Here is an 18,946-nt window from a genome sequence, read left to right as displayed (position 1 = left end):
AACACTGATGCATATAAATGGTTTTCTAGATCTTCATGGCATAGTGAGTTCTATCCCTGCCAACTGAATTGTGCTCAAGACCTCTTCTGTTTTCTTTTTTTTAAATTTTTTTTCAAATTGCAATTTCAGAAATGGCACTTTATTGCATATTAATAATGATAATACTTTGAGAACTAATAATATGTATGTATAGAAGTAATAATACTTCGAGAAGGCCTTGAGAAAAAGATATTGTTAAATACAATCCATTTGGCTCACATAGAAAATTTTACTATTGGAACTCAGTAGCAAAACTCTGGAACACAAAGAAACATTTTAAATAGTACTGCAGTACTGAGTTGCTTCAATGTCAAATGATATCTCTCTTTTCCTTTTTTTAATTATTTTTTCTTTCTTTTTTCTTAAACTCCATTTTGCTTTTTGGTGTTCCTTTGAGAGTTCCAATCTGTGCACTTTTGTTTGTTTGTTTTGAAAATGCGTAAACTAACTTGAAGTCAGTGAGACATGTAGAATGAGAACTGTACATGCCGTTAGAGCAGTGGAAACTGAAATTCATAGGAGAATAGTATCAAAGCACTAAGTATTGCTGCATTTGGTATTGCAATGTAAAGTATAAAATCTGGTCAAAATATTTGCAGTAGCAATAGAGTTTTCTTTATTAAATCCATAAAAATAAGTGAATGTGCAAGTTATAATTCTCCTTCTAGTGTATATTTTAATTGCTTGCCTATTTACAAAGTTCATGGTTCTATTTTATGTCTGTGTAAGAGTACCAAATACTTAAGTGTGCTGTTTATTTTATTAATCATATTGCATGCTGTATTTGATCATGATCTGAGAGAAGCATTGAATTACTTTAAACACATGCTTTAGATTCCTATAGATCCATAGTACAGTTGTTGAACATACCCTGCATTTCTAAAGAAGCAAGAAAAGATTGCTCACATTCATACAAGAGCTTGCTTCCAAGCCAAGAATGACAGATGCTGTTACAGCTGAGAAATGTAGAGTTTTAGGAAAACACTCAAACAGTAGTTAACTTAGGTCAAAGTAAAAAAAAAATTAAGATGCTTTAATCTAAACTGGAGTTAAAGATACTTGAAATGTAGATGCTGGTTGTAGAAATTGTCAAGGATTATGTTCCGATTTAGTAAATCTGCAATATCTGAATGAACGAAATAGTTTTGTTCTCTGTCTTTAATGATTCCACATATTAAGTAAATATGTTTGCAAGATTTTTTTTTATAGTTTGTATTTTCATGTTGTAGAGTATGTGTAAATGATAGCATACCAAGGAATGGTGAAGAGGGGAGTTGTCTGAACATAATCCAAACTTTTGTGGCCTGGACTTGACTTCCCTGTGCCAAAGCAACATGTTTGTCCTATTTTAAAGTTGACGCAATCAGCTAGAGTCTTTAAATTCATTCCATGTGCTATAGACAATAATTCAAATGAGAGACTGGTTTTTAGCAAGACTGTAAGGTAATAGAGTGACTGGAAATTGGAAAGTAAAGTATTAATAAGTCATAAGTACTGGATTATATAGCACTGTGTATAATAATGCCATGTCTAGCATTAATACACACTTTTAGAAACACAAGAGTGCTCATGGCATACACTCAACAGTGTAGCACTTAATGGAGTAAAAGTCCACACTGTTGCACTTGCGTGATGACAGTTTTGGTTCCTAGAATGCTAAAAATGTGTATGACTGTACTTTAAGAAAAATACTTGTTCTGAATTTTATTTAAGTCCCTAATTATGGCATAGAAGTAATAACTTCTGAATTCTGTCAAAGTCATTAACTTTACAAACCTACAAGTAATTCTTTACAGTCCAGCAAGGAAACTTTGGAAAGGTATTTCTTGTCACTGACACACACACAAATCTGCAGTTGTAAAAAGTTTTATTCTTTCATTAACTTATAATGTTATAATGTGTGTAGTTGTAAGAGGCAAATAACCAATAATTCATTTGGCTTCAAAAAGAGATATTTGATATAAAGAAGCAGGTTCTGTTGAGTCGTGTTACATTCTATGGCTGGGGAACACAGATTCATAAAGAACATTTCCTTCTATTTTGAAGAAGCTATTTTAAGATGGAATAAAATGCTAAATATTCTGTATCTTCCCAGTTTGGTGTTACAGGCAGAGTTGAATTAGCTTGATATTTTTTATTTTTCTGAAGGGGAGAATTTCCCTTGCAAGTTCAAAGAAAATTGTTCAAACACCTTAAGCCACAGGCCACATCAAAAATATCTCTGCTCAGAATTTGACAGGTATCTAAAATACTGTTTCTCTCAAAGCATATACTCTTTGCTCTTACCAAAATATTTTAATTCAAACAAGAATTCAGGAAAGACATTCACTTAATGTTGGTCAAACAAACTAATCTCTGTGGTTACTTTTGGCTATATGTAAGACTATGTATACAGAGTTCCTTGTTTTTTGAATGAATCTCACTTTATGCTAGTGTGCACATATACTGTTATTAGCTTCATCACAAAGTTAAGTGAAGACTAATTTACTGTTCTGCTTAGCCTGTGTATTGACTGGAGTCTTGGAAAATGCTCTTCGTTGTTGAAAGCCCAGACATCTATTTGAAAACCTGCTGTGGCCAATTGAACTTCAAATCTTAGCACTACATCTCCAGAAGTCACGTCTTTTTAATGAAATACTGATTCCCTTAGGTATTCATCTCCACATATGTGTATTCATACACTCGAGTCTAAGGACAGTTTTCATTGTTCATCAGTATTCATGCATGTCACCTACAACCCACAGTTCTATATTCTCATACTTCTCTTTGAACATGAAGCCAAAGATAGAGCACGAGGTCCAGAACTATACTGTGATTTCTGCTTTATCTTCACTTCTCCAGGGGTGTCACATCCACTAGTAGCTTTCTCATTGACAGTAACTTTCTCAAATTTGAAACTAATGTTTTTTGCTTACTCTGCTTCAAAGAGGGACATTTCATGCAAGATTCAAAACATTGACAAAGAAAAGCTTTTATTAAAAATTCCAGAAAGAGTCTTTTCTGAAAGAGTCTGTGACAAAAACAGGAAACTTGGATGGAGGTCCTATTTTGAGTAAAAGTGATTTTGAACTTCACTTCCTAAGACCTTCACTCACATGACAGAGACCTTTTAACTTCATCTAAGAACTTAATTCCAGTAATCTGCTGATGTAAGGCTTAAGATTTACTGTGGAGGACAGTTTATGCTTCCATATCCCTGGAATTTAGGAATGAGAAATAAGTATTCACAAAGTCCTCTGCCTGTAAGTTCAGAATCATTATATGAATAATTATGGAGTGATGCTATTCTCATCATTTACTAAAAAAAAGGCAAAATGAGATCTCCTCACTTACGAATAGCTGATCAAATTGAATTGGTTCATCATCTGATAGGAGTGTTGAGTGAATTCGTAAATAGGCTTGCTTGTTCCCGACTGAAAGATAATTAAAGTGAGTAGTGATGTTTTAAGACCTATTTTCAAAGAACTTGGAGATAACACAAGATTAGACACCAAAAGGAAGTAAGTGTAAGTCTTTCTCTTCAAATTTGGACAAACCAAGAGTGAATTTGAGAAGATTTTTTTATTTTCTAGCTGGGAAGGCTGCTGAGTGTTTTTCCTAGTTGCTTTTGCTAACCAGAATCATCTGTACAGTAAATCCCCACCATTCTGTAACAGTGAGGATTTTGCAAATGGAAAGATAACTAATAAAGTTTTTAGTAGTAGTCTCCCTATCAGGAGTACTTCTAGATTGTCAGTTTTCCTACTCATCACAGTCATTGGATAGTCTGATATGATGAAGTATTTTTCAATGTATGTGGGTGTCTGAGTCAATCAGATTCTTGACTTACTTCATGAGTATGTCACTGGCCTTTTTTGAGATAATGTGGCTAGTGCTTTATCACTTATTGCAGTTTGAAATGTTTGTCCCTTTAATTCTGTCAGGCAGAAAGAAGAATTCCTTTCCCTTTTATTTTTCTGCAGGGAAGTTCTACACCACTTGTATAGCTGTTGTGCTTTCATTTGATATTAATATGCTTCAAACTTTTAAATACTTTTTAACATGTTGCAGAGTGATCCTAGGCAACCTCGATGCCTCAGAGCTCTCTCACTGGATGAAAAAGCTCTAATACTTGTAACCATAACTTGTAATCCAGTAATGCCTATATCACTGTGATGATTCCCACCACAAGTTCACCCCTGAGATTTACACTGCAAATCACAAGTTTTAACTCATGAAACCTTTATGCTTTGTGTTGCTTTCAGGATAATTCTGCAGTTTTTACTGAAGATTCCCTACCCATACACTTGGTGTTTTTGTGGGGAATATAGCTTGGAGTCACTAACATTGCGAATATTCTGAAGCAGTTTGTCTGCAGCTGTTCTTTAAGGTGTAATTTCTGTATGCATGTTTGCAGTGCACACTGTTTATTGCCTACCTTCGAATGTCTGTTTATGGTTACCAGAAATTCCGAGATTGGGAAGAAGTAAAAATATGGGCCAAAGTCCACCCCATTTATATAACAGGAGTCAAAGTATTAGACTGTGTGCCCCGTTAGTATTGCTAAGACAAGCATGCTTCAGTGTCATGTGCCTATAAACACTGCATTGTCAAGAACAGATGGCAGTACGCAGATTTTCTTGTTTTCTGAAAGACTGACTCCATTTTGAATTTAGGCAAGTTAAACTATTACCCTGTTAGTAGTTTTAGATTAAGCCTAAAGTCTGGTTCTAACCTGGTTCAGACTCTTAACTGTGGAAGAATGGAATGCTGAGCATGAAGCTTAGAGTGGAATAGAATTTAAAATACTTTGCGAAAATATTAAACACCTCCATCTGGTGAAACCTTATTGTAGTAAAGAAGGCAAAAGAATTGCAGATCACACAAAACAAGGTTGACTGAAGTACAGTGGTAACTAGACTGTTTTTCAGTCATACCTAAATATTCACACAGAACCGGTAACTAGCGTGGTCAGACTGAAGTACAACAGTTCATTCTTCCAGTTTTAAAGAGAGTTCACTTTTCCTATCCATACTTAAGCCCCCATTCAATGGAAGTCTTTCTTGTAAACCGTAAGAATGCCAAGGGTTAAAGCTGTGTTTTAACATAGAGTTCAGTGAGTGGGCTCCATTATCAAAGGAGTTAATGTTAACAATATGATATGTTAGAGGGAACTTTTCCATTTGCTGTTCAGTGAGTACAGGAATTGCATCTGCAGTTGCTTCCCTAGAGATGTGATAGACGTAGCTGTATTCTAGGGCTTGTGGCAAAAAGAATGGATGATGGCAGGGACAAATTGATCCAAGCACTGGACACACAGAGTAGCAGGAGCTTTCTCTTTCTTCCACAATAAGAAGACATGCTACTCAGTTGGGACAGGGAATATTTGGAGATCACAAGTGTCTTGTCCACACGTCCCATTACGGGAAAAGACCCAAAGGAACAAACATTTGTTTTTAAGTCCACTGCAAGAAGAAGGAAAATTTTATTTCTCAGATGTGGTTATTGCAGGGATTGTGGTAGTTCAGCTGAAGAAAGAACTGTTGAAATGGTGAGAGAGAACAAGGAAAATGGGAGGAAAATAGAAAAATTAAGACCTGTATTCTGTTTTCTTTTTAAATTGCTTTCCACAGCACTACTCTTTGAAATTAATAACTTGAGTAATAAAGGCAAAGTTGTGTCTGTCTATAAAAATTTTGTAAAACTTGTCAGATGACTGATAAAATACAGAAAAGTATGTTGTGAAAGCAAATATGCTCAAGAGTGGAGACAGCTTGGAGTTAACTGATTATTTTTCACAATAGTTACTGCATTTTTGAAGTATTTTCACATTTCACATGCCTCAGCAGCTAATATAGGATAATTTGATAACTGAAGAATTTATTGGGATAGGCTGCTTTATAGAAAGTTTAGATTCATTGCACTTTTTCTTGTTTGCAGATGAAGATAAATGAGATTGTTTCTTTAGTGTCATAAACAGCTTGGTGATGTATCTGTTCAGGATTCATTTATTGCTCCACTTCAAGATTTTAAAAGCATGCAGAATGTGACTGTAGCTCCTTCCTTTTGTTTTAGGCTGTAATAATCTCTTGTGCTATTCATGCTGTTGTCTGTGTGTTTATTGTTTTTACAATATCTTCAAAAGATTCTCTGGTTGATTTGAAAGACTGGTACAGTTGAGAAAAATAATTTTTATAAACAATATATGTTTCTTTTTGAATAATGACGCAGGTATCTACACATTAAGACAAACTAGCTGTATACATCACTTTATCACTTGATAGATTTCTCTAGAGCTGAAATACACTTGATAAGTTGTTGGGGGTTTTTTTAAGTCATATGAATAAAGAGTGATCTTCACACTGTCTCCTTTGCTCTCCCATTATTGTTTCCAATTACTGTCACTGCATAGGAAGGGATATTTTACATGTCTTACTTGAAAGAAGACAGATCCAGTAGTGCTCCCCTACCCATTGGTTGTCTGTCAATCATCTTAGTATCCTTTGATTTTGTTAGACCCCTCTCTGCTCTTAGCTCTGCCATGTCTTTCCATCCTTTTCTCTTCTAACAAAAACTCACCTGAGCTGCCTAGTTGCACTGAAGCAAGCCTGATGGCCTGCAGGGAGCTAAATGGAGCTTCCTTTAAGTTCTGAAAGCCATGTATTTTTCCAGTATCATATTTGTTTAAAACAACTGCTGGAAGTACACTTATAGCAATCTTTGGTACACGATTTTTCATATATTAATAGCTAATGCGTAGTATTCAATTGCTAATAAGGAAATGGCAGATTATCTTGTGTGTGATCATCCTCCTTATTTTTGAGGGGAACAAATGTTTTTTGTAAACAGCAAGCTCAGTATTAACCAACAGTGTACTCTGACAACATCCTGCATTGTATTAGCAGCACAACACTCAAGACATTTTTGGGACATCTCAATTCAAGCAAGATAGTGATAAACTGGAGTGAATGTAGTAGAGAGCCACCAGAATGGTCAGGGCTGGAGTGTTTGCCCCATGTGGAAGGGCTGAGGAGGGGGTTTGTTCCGTCTGGCTCTGGGGTGCCTATCAGCAGTGTCCCTAGTGCCTATAAGCAGGGAGATGGAGCTCGGCCCTTCACAGCAGGGCATGGTAGGGGAATGAGAGAGCATCAGTTGAAACAGGAGATTCTGTCTTTGATATAAGGACAATCTTTTCACGACGGCCAAGCATGACTATCCCTGAGTTTTCAAGACCCAAGTGGTTAAAGCTTTGAGCAATCTAGTCTGATTTTATATGTGACTTTGCTCTGAGCAGAATGTTGGACTAGAAACCCCCTGAAATCCCATCCAACCTGAATTATTTAGTAATTGTTTTGCATTGGCATCGTTGAGACTTTATTTTTAAGGGGTAATTTTATTGAGGAATAAATGGAATATTATGCAGCAATACCCTGGTCTCTCATAAGTCACTGCAAACACCAAGGCTATCCATTACTTTAATTTTTAGGGGAAAAGTTGCTTTGCTATCCCTCATTGCTAACTGTAGCACTTGTAGGAACATCTCCTTGACAGATAACAAGGTATGCCTGTACTTTGAACTCTGCTTATCAGGAAATCAAACCTGTTATGTGTGATATGAAGGACATACCAATCATTTGCTAAATTATGGCAGTTTGAACCCTAACCTTCTGACCTACTCTGCCAGGCTTTCAGTGGGGAAAAGGGAGGGAGGAGTCAGCAGTCTCACTGCTCATACAGTAGTTACATATGTCTTTTCATATGTCAGAGGAACTTTGTCTGATGGTCTCCTAGTTAGCCTCATCCCAAAAGATTTGCCCCCACTTTCTCATTTCTCTCCCTGTCCTTTCCTGGGAAGCTTTAGTAATAACCTTTCCTTTTCTTATTTTTTCATACAAAAAACTCCATTTTTGTAACTGCATAAAGCAGAATTTTAGTTTTTATATTCTTAGCTACATAAAAGTTGCATTTATGGAGTTAAGAACTTACATATTTGTATGTTCATTTCCTTTTTGAGGAGGTATATGGCATTCCAAACATTTTCCTTCTGCTTGTAGCTATCTGTGATTTTAATGCTATTTAGATTTTATTTGTTAAAAAGAGAGAGACATTCAGTTGTTGCTCTTGTCACTGGTATAACTGCTGTTCTGTCAGTCGTATTGACTTTTTCTCTTTTTGCATTAATTAATCCTACAGTAATAATCTTTTTAGAGTATATAATTACATCTAAATTAGTGAATTTTCTATTAAAGCAGAGGAATGGCAGCATATACAACCACAGACAAAAGCTGTTGTGGAGGGTAGAAGATAAGATTGCTGATACATATTTAAGTTTCTTCATAAACCGTGTGGAATCTTTTTATGTTTCTACTGTGTAAAACATGATTTGAATTTCATTATTTAGACTATTATCTTTGTTACTCTTTCAGTCTCTGGTTTACTGCAAAAGTTTTATCAAAGTTGTATGAGATGGTTAATTGCCTTTTCCTCAGTAGTAGTTTCTGTATAGGTCTACAAAATATCTGTATACCCATTGCGTGACCCATAATATTCTTTCAAAATATCTTTGCATTCCAGTTTTAATTTTATAGTTTTTAACTTTAATAAACTGCTTATACAACCTAGTTTGAAGAAAGAATAGCAAAGGGAAAAGATTGGAGAGAAAAGTATATGCAATGTACAGATCAATGTGTCCACAATGTAAATCTTCTAAATAATAGAAAAGGTAACTAACCTTATCAGCATGAACATCCAGAGAGTTTATTTCCTTAAGTCATGTTCCCCTTATTAATTTATGGTTTAGACTTGACCTATGTGTGTATATCAAAAGTTGTCAGCAACTTCTTTTCAGTGTCTGGAGAAGTTTAAAGTTTGTGACTTAGGATATTTTTTAAGTTGAAACATCTACTAGCTTTAGCAAGGAAGGTTTTATGATTTCTTTCAGATTTTGGGCTTTGTGTGCATGTATGTACATGCATATTTGGGTGCACTATTCTTTATTCCCCATGACATCACTAGTGTGGATTGATTAATTAAAGAAAAAAATTCTATTAAAGAAAAAAAACCTATTCCCTTGAGAGAATCTACATTATATTACAAATATTGACTGATTTTTCTCCTCAGGAATTTCATGTAAATTTGATAGTTTAATTATAGTTATGTCATGTTTCTTTATTATCAAGCTTTCATTTGTTTCAGCTACTATCTAGAAGAATTACTTCCCTAGCACATCAGTGAAGGGAATGCACACAAATATACCAGGGGTCACTTGTGAGCTGACAGGGTCAGTAGTGTTACATCAAAATGTACTTGAGCCATGTAAAGTCAAACTACCTGCACATATCAGCACTCTGAAACCTCCCAGAATACTGAATTAGCCTATACACAGAAAATGTGACTAAAGACATAATGAGGTTTTAATAAATATACTTTGGATTCTTTGGTCTTGGATTAAAATATGTACAGTATAGAAAACCATATTGCAGAGAAGGGACTATTTTCAACCTGTCTCTTCAAAGTGATGTTTTTTAGTGAAGTTTTTATTTGTTTGAGTGAAAATGTTGATTAGGCAATGAGAACTGTTCAGCTTCTTCTGACTGCTTTTGGCTTTGGGTGCTGGTGTCTGCACCCTTTAACTTGGCTACGTTTCCATTTTAGTTGGTTGCCCTGGACTTTGGAGTATTCTGTGAAGCTATTTCCTGTGATATCTCTTCACTAGGCTTCAGAGAACTCATTTCATAGCCTTTCTGTTTGAAAAAGATGAATCTTTTATCTTTCTTTGGGCTTATTTTGAAGCTTTGTTCAAGGGATCTTGTGAGGTGGTAATTTCCATTTTTGGATTTACAAACTAGTTATCTCTGTGCCTGCATCTTCTGAAACAGCTGATCTGGTAGATATTCCCTGACCAGCCATGTATACTGATGATTCCTGTGTTTCATGTTTGTATAGTTTTTTTATAAATTTAGAACTTATCATCTCCAAAAACATAACACAAGGTTATACATCTTGACTAATTTGCCTAGGCAAAAAGAAAAAGAACTACCATTAGACTCCTAAAAATTACCTAAGTGACTCTGTTCTCCTGTTTATGTATCTAAAAATAGTTTTTGAGAAGGAAGCAGTGGAATTATATCACATCTCTTATTATATGTTTATTGGTTTCTTCAGATCCTTTCTTTTTGCTAAGAATGCTGTTACTAATGTCTTCATACTGATAAAGTTCAGTTAGGTTATTTGAATAGATTGTGTGTTTATTTCATTGAAGCACATAAAAAAGCGTTAATCAGGAATCTGATTACTCAAACCAGGTAATAACAGTCTAGGTAAGTGTGAGTAAACTAAGCATGCATCAGCAGCGTTGAACTACCACAGAGTTGCAACCACACCCCGTTTCACTTTTTTAAAAAAGCATGACAAGAGTTGCTCTTCTTTTTTTAAAGTAACCCAAAATTAAGTATGCACTTTTAGAAAGTGAAAGACCAGATTTTACATCCATCAGAGCTCCGGGACTGAGAGAAAACTCCCTACTGAAGTTTTTTTCTGAAATTCTCATGACTGAAGTGTAACTCCTAAGCATAGGCTAGGCTGAAGCAGTCTCTACCGATATTGTTGAAGCTGTGTCTCAGTGCAGGAGCTAATCCTAAGTATTACAGAGTCAAAGTCAAATAAAAGGAAGCACTATTGCATAGTCCAGAGACAAGGAAACAAGGATGGATTTCAGTCCCTGTCAATCAGCATGATTCAGCAGATATATCTAAAGCAGACACATCTTTCATATTGTTCATTCTTCCAGTTCTTAAGAGATGGAACACTCATCATGGTAATTAGCTCACTGTAGCTGTCATAGTGGAATAAACAGAGATAAGCTGTTGCCTATATAGTAATTCATTGTGATGCCCTTTTTAGATGTATATTCTGCTACTCCACCTTTAACTTTGCTCTTTATGAGTCATATTACAGGTTTGTGAGAAGATCAGTGCAACAGCTAACCTGTTTCTTTCTATAGAATAAGGCATAGGAATACATGGGAAGTATGCATGTTCTCATCAGGTGATGCAGGGAAAAGTGTCCAGTCTGGTGTATTCTGGGCATTAGTCTTGTTTGGATAGAAAGAATACATGGGTTCTACATACTGAAGAACTCCTGTTTATTGTAAAACTAATTTTGAGTTTAGGTGTCCTGAAGCTACAGGTAGTGTAAACCAGCTGTTTATCTTGCTGAGTCTGGATGTTTGGAACTAGCACTTCCTACACACTGCAAAATACTATGTGGAAGTGTTGCCTCCAAGGAATTTGTTTTGACAGAGTGAGGATCAGAAGCCAATGCAAAATAAATGCTTAGAATGCTGCAAAACACAAAAATCTGCTTTGAAGCAAGCAGCTTTAAACAAAGCTTCTAAGCTTTCCCTTGCAGATTTTACTGAATCACATGCAAAAGTACTGTATGTTTAATTACTTGATACGAAGCAAATGTGACATCTGGTAAGAACTTACGTGTTAAATCAAGCTTCCCCTTTAGCATTTAAGCTATGTGTTTCTGGATTTTTTTTTTAATTACAACCTCAGCCAGGAATAGTGTGCTGAAAAAAATCTCAGCATGTTGTTTGGGGAAAATAAACACTAAGTGAAAATTATATCAGAAAACAAATTTTTCGTTGTTTAAACAATTCGTAGTTGACATGCTTCATCTTCTGTTTTGTCATTATACTCAGAGCTTTTTTTGTTGTTTGTTGAAGGTATTTAAATGTGTTGTTACTAAGTGCATTGACATTTTAGACCAGATTAGAAATAAATTAACCTATTTGCAAGGCATGACTGAAGCAAAAAATAGTACAAAAGCCTATAAACTTATTGTGAAAATCTTCATAAAATATGTGTATTTAAATGAGGAATGACAATTTTCTTACCCATTTTGTAGTAAATATTAGAGCAGACTTTCAATTTGTGAAACCAGCTAGATACATAACTCATCAGACTTATGTGCAGTGCTGCAAAAGCTGAACAATGAAAGCATTTGAAACTAAGGATCAGAGTTCCTACATTTGCAGTTACTTAATGGGTTGCGTGTGAATGCAGTTCCTGGGAAATTTTTGATTGCTCAGAAATGAGCCAACCAGTTTTTAGTACCAAGGATCAACAAGAGAACCAGTGGAAACCAGATCCTTTGAATGCCAGTGTTTGAACTGGAGTCTCACAGTTTGCTGCATATAAGGACAGCGTTTGTGCAGTCTGTGGCATGAATTTAATTTAATGTAGGCCTATCTAGACCATATTACTCCTGTGACTCCAAGTGGGACAATAAAGAGTAAGGAAAATTCAGTTCTGTGCTTTTATACTTAGCTTGGGAATCTTTCGAAGTGAGGAAACCTTAACAGCCAGACTCAGTTGCAGAAGGTGACAAAGTTAAACTGGGATTTGAACCTCATATTACAAGAAGTATGGGTAAGATTTGGTGAAGGATGCTAAATGACAAGGTGATATAGGAGTAGAGACAAAGAAAAGCAGAATTAGGAGAGTAGGGCTACAAGATAGGAATGGAAGCTGAATAGGATATGAACACAGGTGAGAAGAGAAACAGATGCCCTGTGTATGAAGAATGAAAATAGAATTGGAATTCAGAAAACATCGGGGCTGGTGCTGGGACAGAGAGGGAGAAGGGCAGGAACATGTTGGGGCTGGAATTAGGAGGTTTGCAATAGGACAGGTTAGGGAGGAAATGTCTGTAGCATTTAGATAGTGTTGCAAATTTGGCACTGAACCAAAGCACAGACCTTTGTACAAATAGGAGAGTATATTCTAATTGCTTTAAAAATCTTAAATCTGGAGCTGACCCAACTGTGGACTCTGGATGATTTCAGAACTTACAGGGTTTTTTTAACATTATTAAACTTGCAAATAATTTCTAAAATATATCCCAAAGAGCTGTAAGTTGGTATAATCAGGTTTGCAAAATTAGAAAGGGTTGGTGTTTTGTATCATTTTCGTAAGACTTCCTTGGGAAGACATTTGTATTTGCTTGACATTCTTTCTTATTAATAAGCTTAGGACTAGGATTTGCTGCTTCTGGAATGTCTAATTTTACAAATTTATTGTCTTCTAATGTACTTCATTGTTCAGTTACCTTTTTGAGTACTGCTGTACCTCTCGGGTTTCGTAAATGGGATAGATAATGGTGAAAAGAGTCTATTTCAATTAGTGAAAAACATTTGAGAGTTGCTGTCTCATATAAGAAGATAGAAATGCTGAGTGAATATCACTTTATTCATACATGATAGAAATCTTTGATTATCAGTGTTAGGTTAGGCTGTGCTGATGTGTTTTGTAGTTCCTCCATTCAAAAAAACCAGCTGGTTGCCATACTTTCTTCTGTATACTGACTACATGGTTTTATCGTGAAATCTTTCCATTTGCTCTCATTTTATGCAGATTTTGACAAATTATTATTTCATTATCCACCATTTGCAAAAACAAACTCCTCTGATTTGAAAAATTTTTGAACCATCCTTACAAACCGGAGTGTAAGTCCCTCTCTGAGTACTGTCTTCTACTTTACTCTAGAAATAACTTTTATAACCATTGTTTCACTGCTTTAGCAAACTTCAGGCATCATTGACTGGTCAGCCTAATGGCCTAGAGACGTAATAAAGCGGAGACCTTATTCTAGATGATTCTTACATGTAGGGGTTTTTCTGTTCTTTTTCATTGGCCCAATCTGTAATTTCCCTTTCATTCTTAACCCTCATTCTTCTGTGAGATTAAAATCTCTACTCTTTCATTATATCAAGTTTGCTAAAATTTCTTGATGGAGAAAAATCCTGCAGACCCACATTCCACAGGGTTTTTTTCCATAATAGTAGTATTAAAGCGTAGGGTGGTTTTGTTTTCTTTTCTTTTTCCTTAGAGACCATCTAGGCAGATGAAGGAATGTGTTTCAGCACATTGTGTTACATGACTCTATACACACATGCACACACACTTGTGATGAAATAGTAGCCAAGAAACCAGAGATACTGTCTGACCAAGTAAAAGCAAATATGACAGAGAAACTCTGAATGGTGCTACAGTGGAGGAGTTACTAGTCCGATCAACAGTGTAGTAAGGTCAAAAGAAAACTGACCGTTTGTAACCTTGTCAGTACAAAACAGATCATACACATGTAACCTGCTTCAAATTTCCAAAACAAAGTTTAAAAAAAGTAAATTTCTGAAGTTACTGTTCGTGATTGGGTAGAGAAGCATGCTCTGGAAGCACTCCCTTGATTAAGTAGAATCATCAGAGAATTACAGACTTCTCTGGAAAGTATAGAAAGTAGATACAGAGAAGTACCTACTTATACTTTGCCTAAGTTTATGAATGTTTCCAGTGTGTAAGCTCAGTACAGCACAGATCGTTGAACCTCAGACTAATACAAGGTCTGAAGCTGTGGATAGGAAAGTATTGTTTGTGTCAAGGTGGAAGGTGCAAATTTGTTGTTTAGAGTCGATAAATATGACTAGTAATTAAGTAAATTTGTGGATTTCGTTGCATTGTTGGCTGGATGACATGTATCTTTGTGAAGACTTACTCATTTTGGAACAAGACATTCTTCCCACTATTGTAAACAATGTATATACCATAAAAGATTTAGTGTCAAGTCTGCAGCCAATCATGTACCACGTGTGGAGAATTCAAAAGTGCTGAAATTGTTTTTCTGTCATAAAATGAAAATATGAACATAGGAAGCAGTCATGAAATACTAAAATTATCAACACTTGAAAAGCATCACCAAACAAAAATGACAGTAGTCGATATCTAGATAGGTAACTGGCATTTAGCAGTTTGAATGTAGTAACACTGAGAACAAATGTCTTACTATTGAAAAAGAAAATTGTTTTTAAAAGCAAAGCCTTTTCATGAGCTCAGTAAGCAGAACTTCTAATCTCAACCTGTGTGGGAACAATCTTGTTCATGCATTGGACTGTTTACACATACACGGATGTCTTCAGAGTGATTATCAGGGGCATCATAATGGCACCTGTTTGTTCTGTTCAAGTTGATGCCAGTGAAAATTGCTTCCTCTTTGTGCCTTAGAAACATTCCTACATCTGAAATCCTCAGGGAAAATATCTGAAGTAATCCCTTTGTTTTTGTTAAACACTCTCAATTCCACCTAAAGATAAGGTGCTAAATAGGATGGAATTGTGTTGCAACTGCAATTTGACAAATGGCAACTAACATAAGAGCCATGCTGGGTTAGAGTAAAGGTTTGTCTGGCAATCTAACCATTTGTTGTTAAGTGGCTTCGGTGTGTGAGAAGTACCATCTTCCATTTAGTAGTTGTCAAAGAATTTCTCTGCTGCAAGTTGTTCAGTATCCTTTTGAGAAAGTGTTAATTTTTAGCATCCCCAACATTTTATGGTAAGGAATTTCACAGCTTTCATGTATGAATAGCAACTTATATTTGTTTTCATTCTGCCGCATTAGATGTTTTCTCATTCGAAAATACAGTTGACTCCTCTTATCATTCTCCATGCTGCTCATAATGTTACAGGCTTCTTATTTCTTCCTTTTCCCTCTCTTTTCCAAACTGTAGAGTCCTAGCTTGCTGAAGTAATTTATTCCACACAGTGTGATTGTCTAAGTGTGCAGTGTTGCTGGTTGTCAAAGGCAGTCCCTACTGCCCTTCTCTGTTGCTTTGCCAGCTCTATTCCTTGTGAGGTGAAGTACTAGAATGGTTGTCAGCATTCATTAATGCAGGCAGCAACGTGGAATTGCAAAGTGACGCAGTGATTTCTGTATTTTCTCTATTGCTTTTACAGTAGTTCCCAAAACCTTAGTTTTGAGTGTTATTTAAAACTGAACCAAAGTTTTAATGGATTTATCTATTATAATCCCAAGATTTCACTCATGAATTAAAACAGTCAGCTAGGAGTTCATTGCTCTATGTATATGGTTAGGACCATTTTTAAATCCTCTGATTTACTTTGCGTATATCTCCTTTAGTTTCATATCTTATTTAATAATAAGATTCATGAGGTTTTCTACTGTTCTTCACATGACCCTAATTTTCTACAGTCCAATAATTTAGTATTCCATCAGCAAACTTTTTTATGCCTCATTTTTGAGATTGTCTGTTAAGTACAATGAATGAGTAAAATAGATGAACTCCACTTCTGAGTAGAATATTATTTATCTGTCACTTATAATTACATTGTAGCAATTTTCTCAAAATTATACTTTATTTCTGCTTTTTGCGAAAGACCTGTGGTTCTGAGTGACTATGGAAATTAATACACCATTGTGGTCTGACAGTTCTTCATGCCTTTGGGTACAGGAAAAAGCAGTGTAGCTGATATTCATGATATCCCAAGGGACGCACCATTTCAGTGATATCTAATACCACGTCTCCCTATCACATGTAACACATGGTAGTGAAGAGAGGAGACAACATTTCCATAGTATCTCTCCCAGGAAAAGACTTCATTGCATGCATTTGTGTGCCAAGAAACAGATTCACATTGATCTAACATTTTTAAAAATAAGAAAAATAAGATATACTATAAAGTCATTATCATTTGATTGTGCATTAGCTGCATTAACTGTGCATTGTGTTGCATTGTCATTATAATATTGAATTTTCCTAACGATATTTCCAATACAGGTTATAATAGTTACATAGATAACCATACTAATACCTACTAAACTCTTCAAAATACTGTATTAATTCTTGAAATTTATACCTCTAATGAACAGAACTAGCATATATTCTAAGTTTGCTTATTTTTGAGTAAGTTAAACTTACTGTTTCATTTTCCTTTTAGGTACAGACAAATGCAGCTTGGCACTGAAAGCAAAGTAGCTGAACTTCTTCACCAAAGTAAGTTAAAGTCCTTTGAAACTGAACATGTTCAACTCCTGCAACAAGAAACAGCTAAGAATCTTTCACAGTGTCAAATGGAATGTGAGAAATATCAGAGAAAGCTGGAGGTACGTTATATAAAGAGACATTATATCGGGCATTATATAGTTGTTTTCAATTAGAATTTGAAATGGAAAAACTTGAGGGGAAAGCAACAAAGAACATAACATGGATGAATTACTATCTCCACCAAATTCTGCTGAGGTGGGATCGAATGAAAAGCTCATTAAGTTTGATCACTTCAGTGGAAAATAAGGCTTTGGAGAGAGGAAGAAGGCAAAGCAATCTCTCATGGAGAGATGTTGAAGACAGTATGTCATTCATGTGAGATATATATATCTGCTCGCATCACAAAGCTGCTTAGGTCAGTCTATGTGATAGTTGTAGGGAAAGAAGACAGTTTCTCCAGATCAGTTATGGTGAATTCAGTATCATTATTTAAAACTAGGATCTGTGATAGCACTTACATAATAAAATACTTTTTATTGATATGCAATTCCGGACCACATTTTTACAACTAAAAGAGGTCAAGGGGAGCATGGTGTATACAGAACTGAAAAGACCAAACCTTGCTACTCCTAGCGTGGTGGGTTGACTTTGGTTGGGTGCCAGACACTCTCATTCCTCTTCCTGAAGAGAATGGGGGTGAAGTAAATAAGTCTATAGAAGTACATGGGTTGATATAAAGATAGGGAGATCACTTACTAGTTACCATCATGGGCAAAATAGATTTGACCTGGGGAAAACTTATTTCACTTACTACCAATTGACACACATTTGGATGGTAGGAAACAAAGACAAAAACTGAAACAACTTTCTCCACTCCGTTCTCTTTTGGGTTAACTTTCGTCCATTTCTGACTCTTGTCCCCCTCCCACAGCAGAGCAGGGAGGGATGGGAAATGGGGGTTTGAGTCAGTCCTTAACAGCCCTTCTCCATGGTTCTTTCTCCTCACACTTTTATCCTGCTCTAGTGTGGATCCTCCACAGGCTGCTTTTTCCTTCAGGAGAAAATCTCATACTTGTGCTCTCCACGGGTTACAGTGCCAATATCACAGAGTCCAGTTTGTCAGATTTAAATGAGATTGTGAGTGTAGGTTTAAATCAAATATCAGAGCACAAATTGGAAGGGTAGAAGAAAGTGCCAGTTATAGCAGCCTTTGGTTTTTTTGGAAAAGAATGCCAGTCTTCAGATCCCTGCATTTTTAGTGCTGAACCTGCCTAGGTTGTTTACCAGAAGGAACTATAGACTGTAATTTCTTTTTTTGTCTGTATTGGGACATTCAGATCCTGGCTGATGAGGTTAGTTGTGGTCACAAGCACTGGGAGTGCCAGTTCTGCTAGACTTAGAGGTTGCTAAACAGAGTTTTAATTGCATAGACATGTGAAACTTGTAGAATGTAGTTCAGTTTGAATTTTATTTTCATTTTCTTTGTGGATATTTATTTGGTCTGATTATAACTTGAATATTTGGCTTTCAATTCCACTAACACTTTTGGAACTTCTTTTTCTCTTTAGAGAGACTCTTTTAAACCAGTGCTCTTTCATGAAGAAATGTTCTTGCAGAGTTTAAATATTTGATGTCTGAAGTTTTTGCTTTTGTTCCTTATGACTGAATTCTCTTAGGAATTTTTATTTCCTTTCTTATATATAGCATTTATATACTAAGGTTTTTCCCTTACCTTTTTTCCTAGGATACTAATCTTAATAATGTGGTCACTCGTGTCTTGTGGCTCAGCTACAGCTGCTTTGTGAACTAACTCGAGCTTTTATTTGGGACATAGAGTAGCTTCTCTTGATAAACTAGGAAACAGATTGTTTGTATGCTGCCCAGCTTTAACCTATACATTTATTTTTTCTGTGACACTAGACTTATCTTTTTATATTCTAGTGGCTTGTTTCTCTAAGCATTGTGCATTCTTCAGTGGTTTTGACAGTGAATCTGGTATTACTGCTGTGTAGACTATTCATATATTTCTGTATCTCAAGATCTGTATTCCCTTGTCATTCTGAATGTTTGTGATTTTTACTTAGGA

General features: G+C 35.7%; 1 protein-coding gene across 3 annotated transcripts in view; it reads left to right on the top strand.

Moving 5' to 3' along the window:
- The window catches only part of PIBF1 (progesterone immunomodulatory binding factor 1), a 106,721-nt gene that overhangs the window by 44,544 nt on the left and 43,231 nt on the right, over positions 1 to 18,946 (top strand). For all 3 annotated transcript variants that reach the window (XM_027882965.1, XM_027882964.1, XM_027882966.1), the window contains one exon: positions 16,814 to 16,979. In XM_027882965.1, the coding sequence (XP_027738766.1) occupies positions 16,814 to 16,979 (166 nt within the window). The remainder of the gene's footprint in view (positions 1 to 16,813; positions 16,980 to 18,946) is intronic.

Source organism: Empidonax traillii, unplaced genomic scaffold, assembly GCF_003031625.1.
Source record: "Empidonax traillii isolate 1590-97213 ecotype Southwest subspecies unplaced genomic scaffold, ASM303162v1 scaffold115:size2055165, whole genome shotgun sequence".
In the NCBI taxonomy this organism is placed as follows: Eukaryota; Metazoa; Chordata; class Aves; order Passeriformes; family Tyrannidae; genus Empidonax; species Empidonax traillii.
Note: the sequence above shows the minus strand (reverse complement) of the source record. Positions and strands in the feature narration are given on the sequence as shown.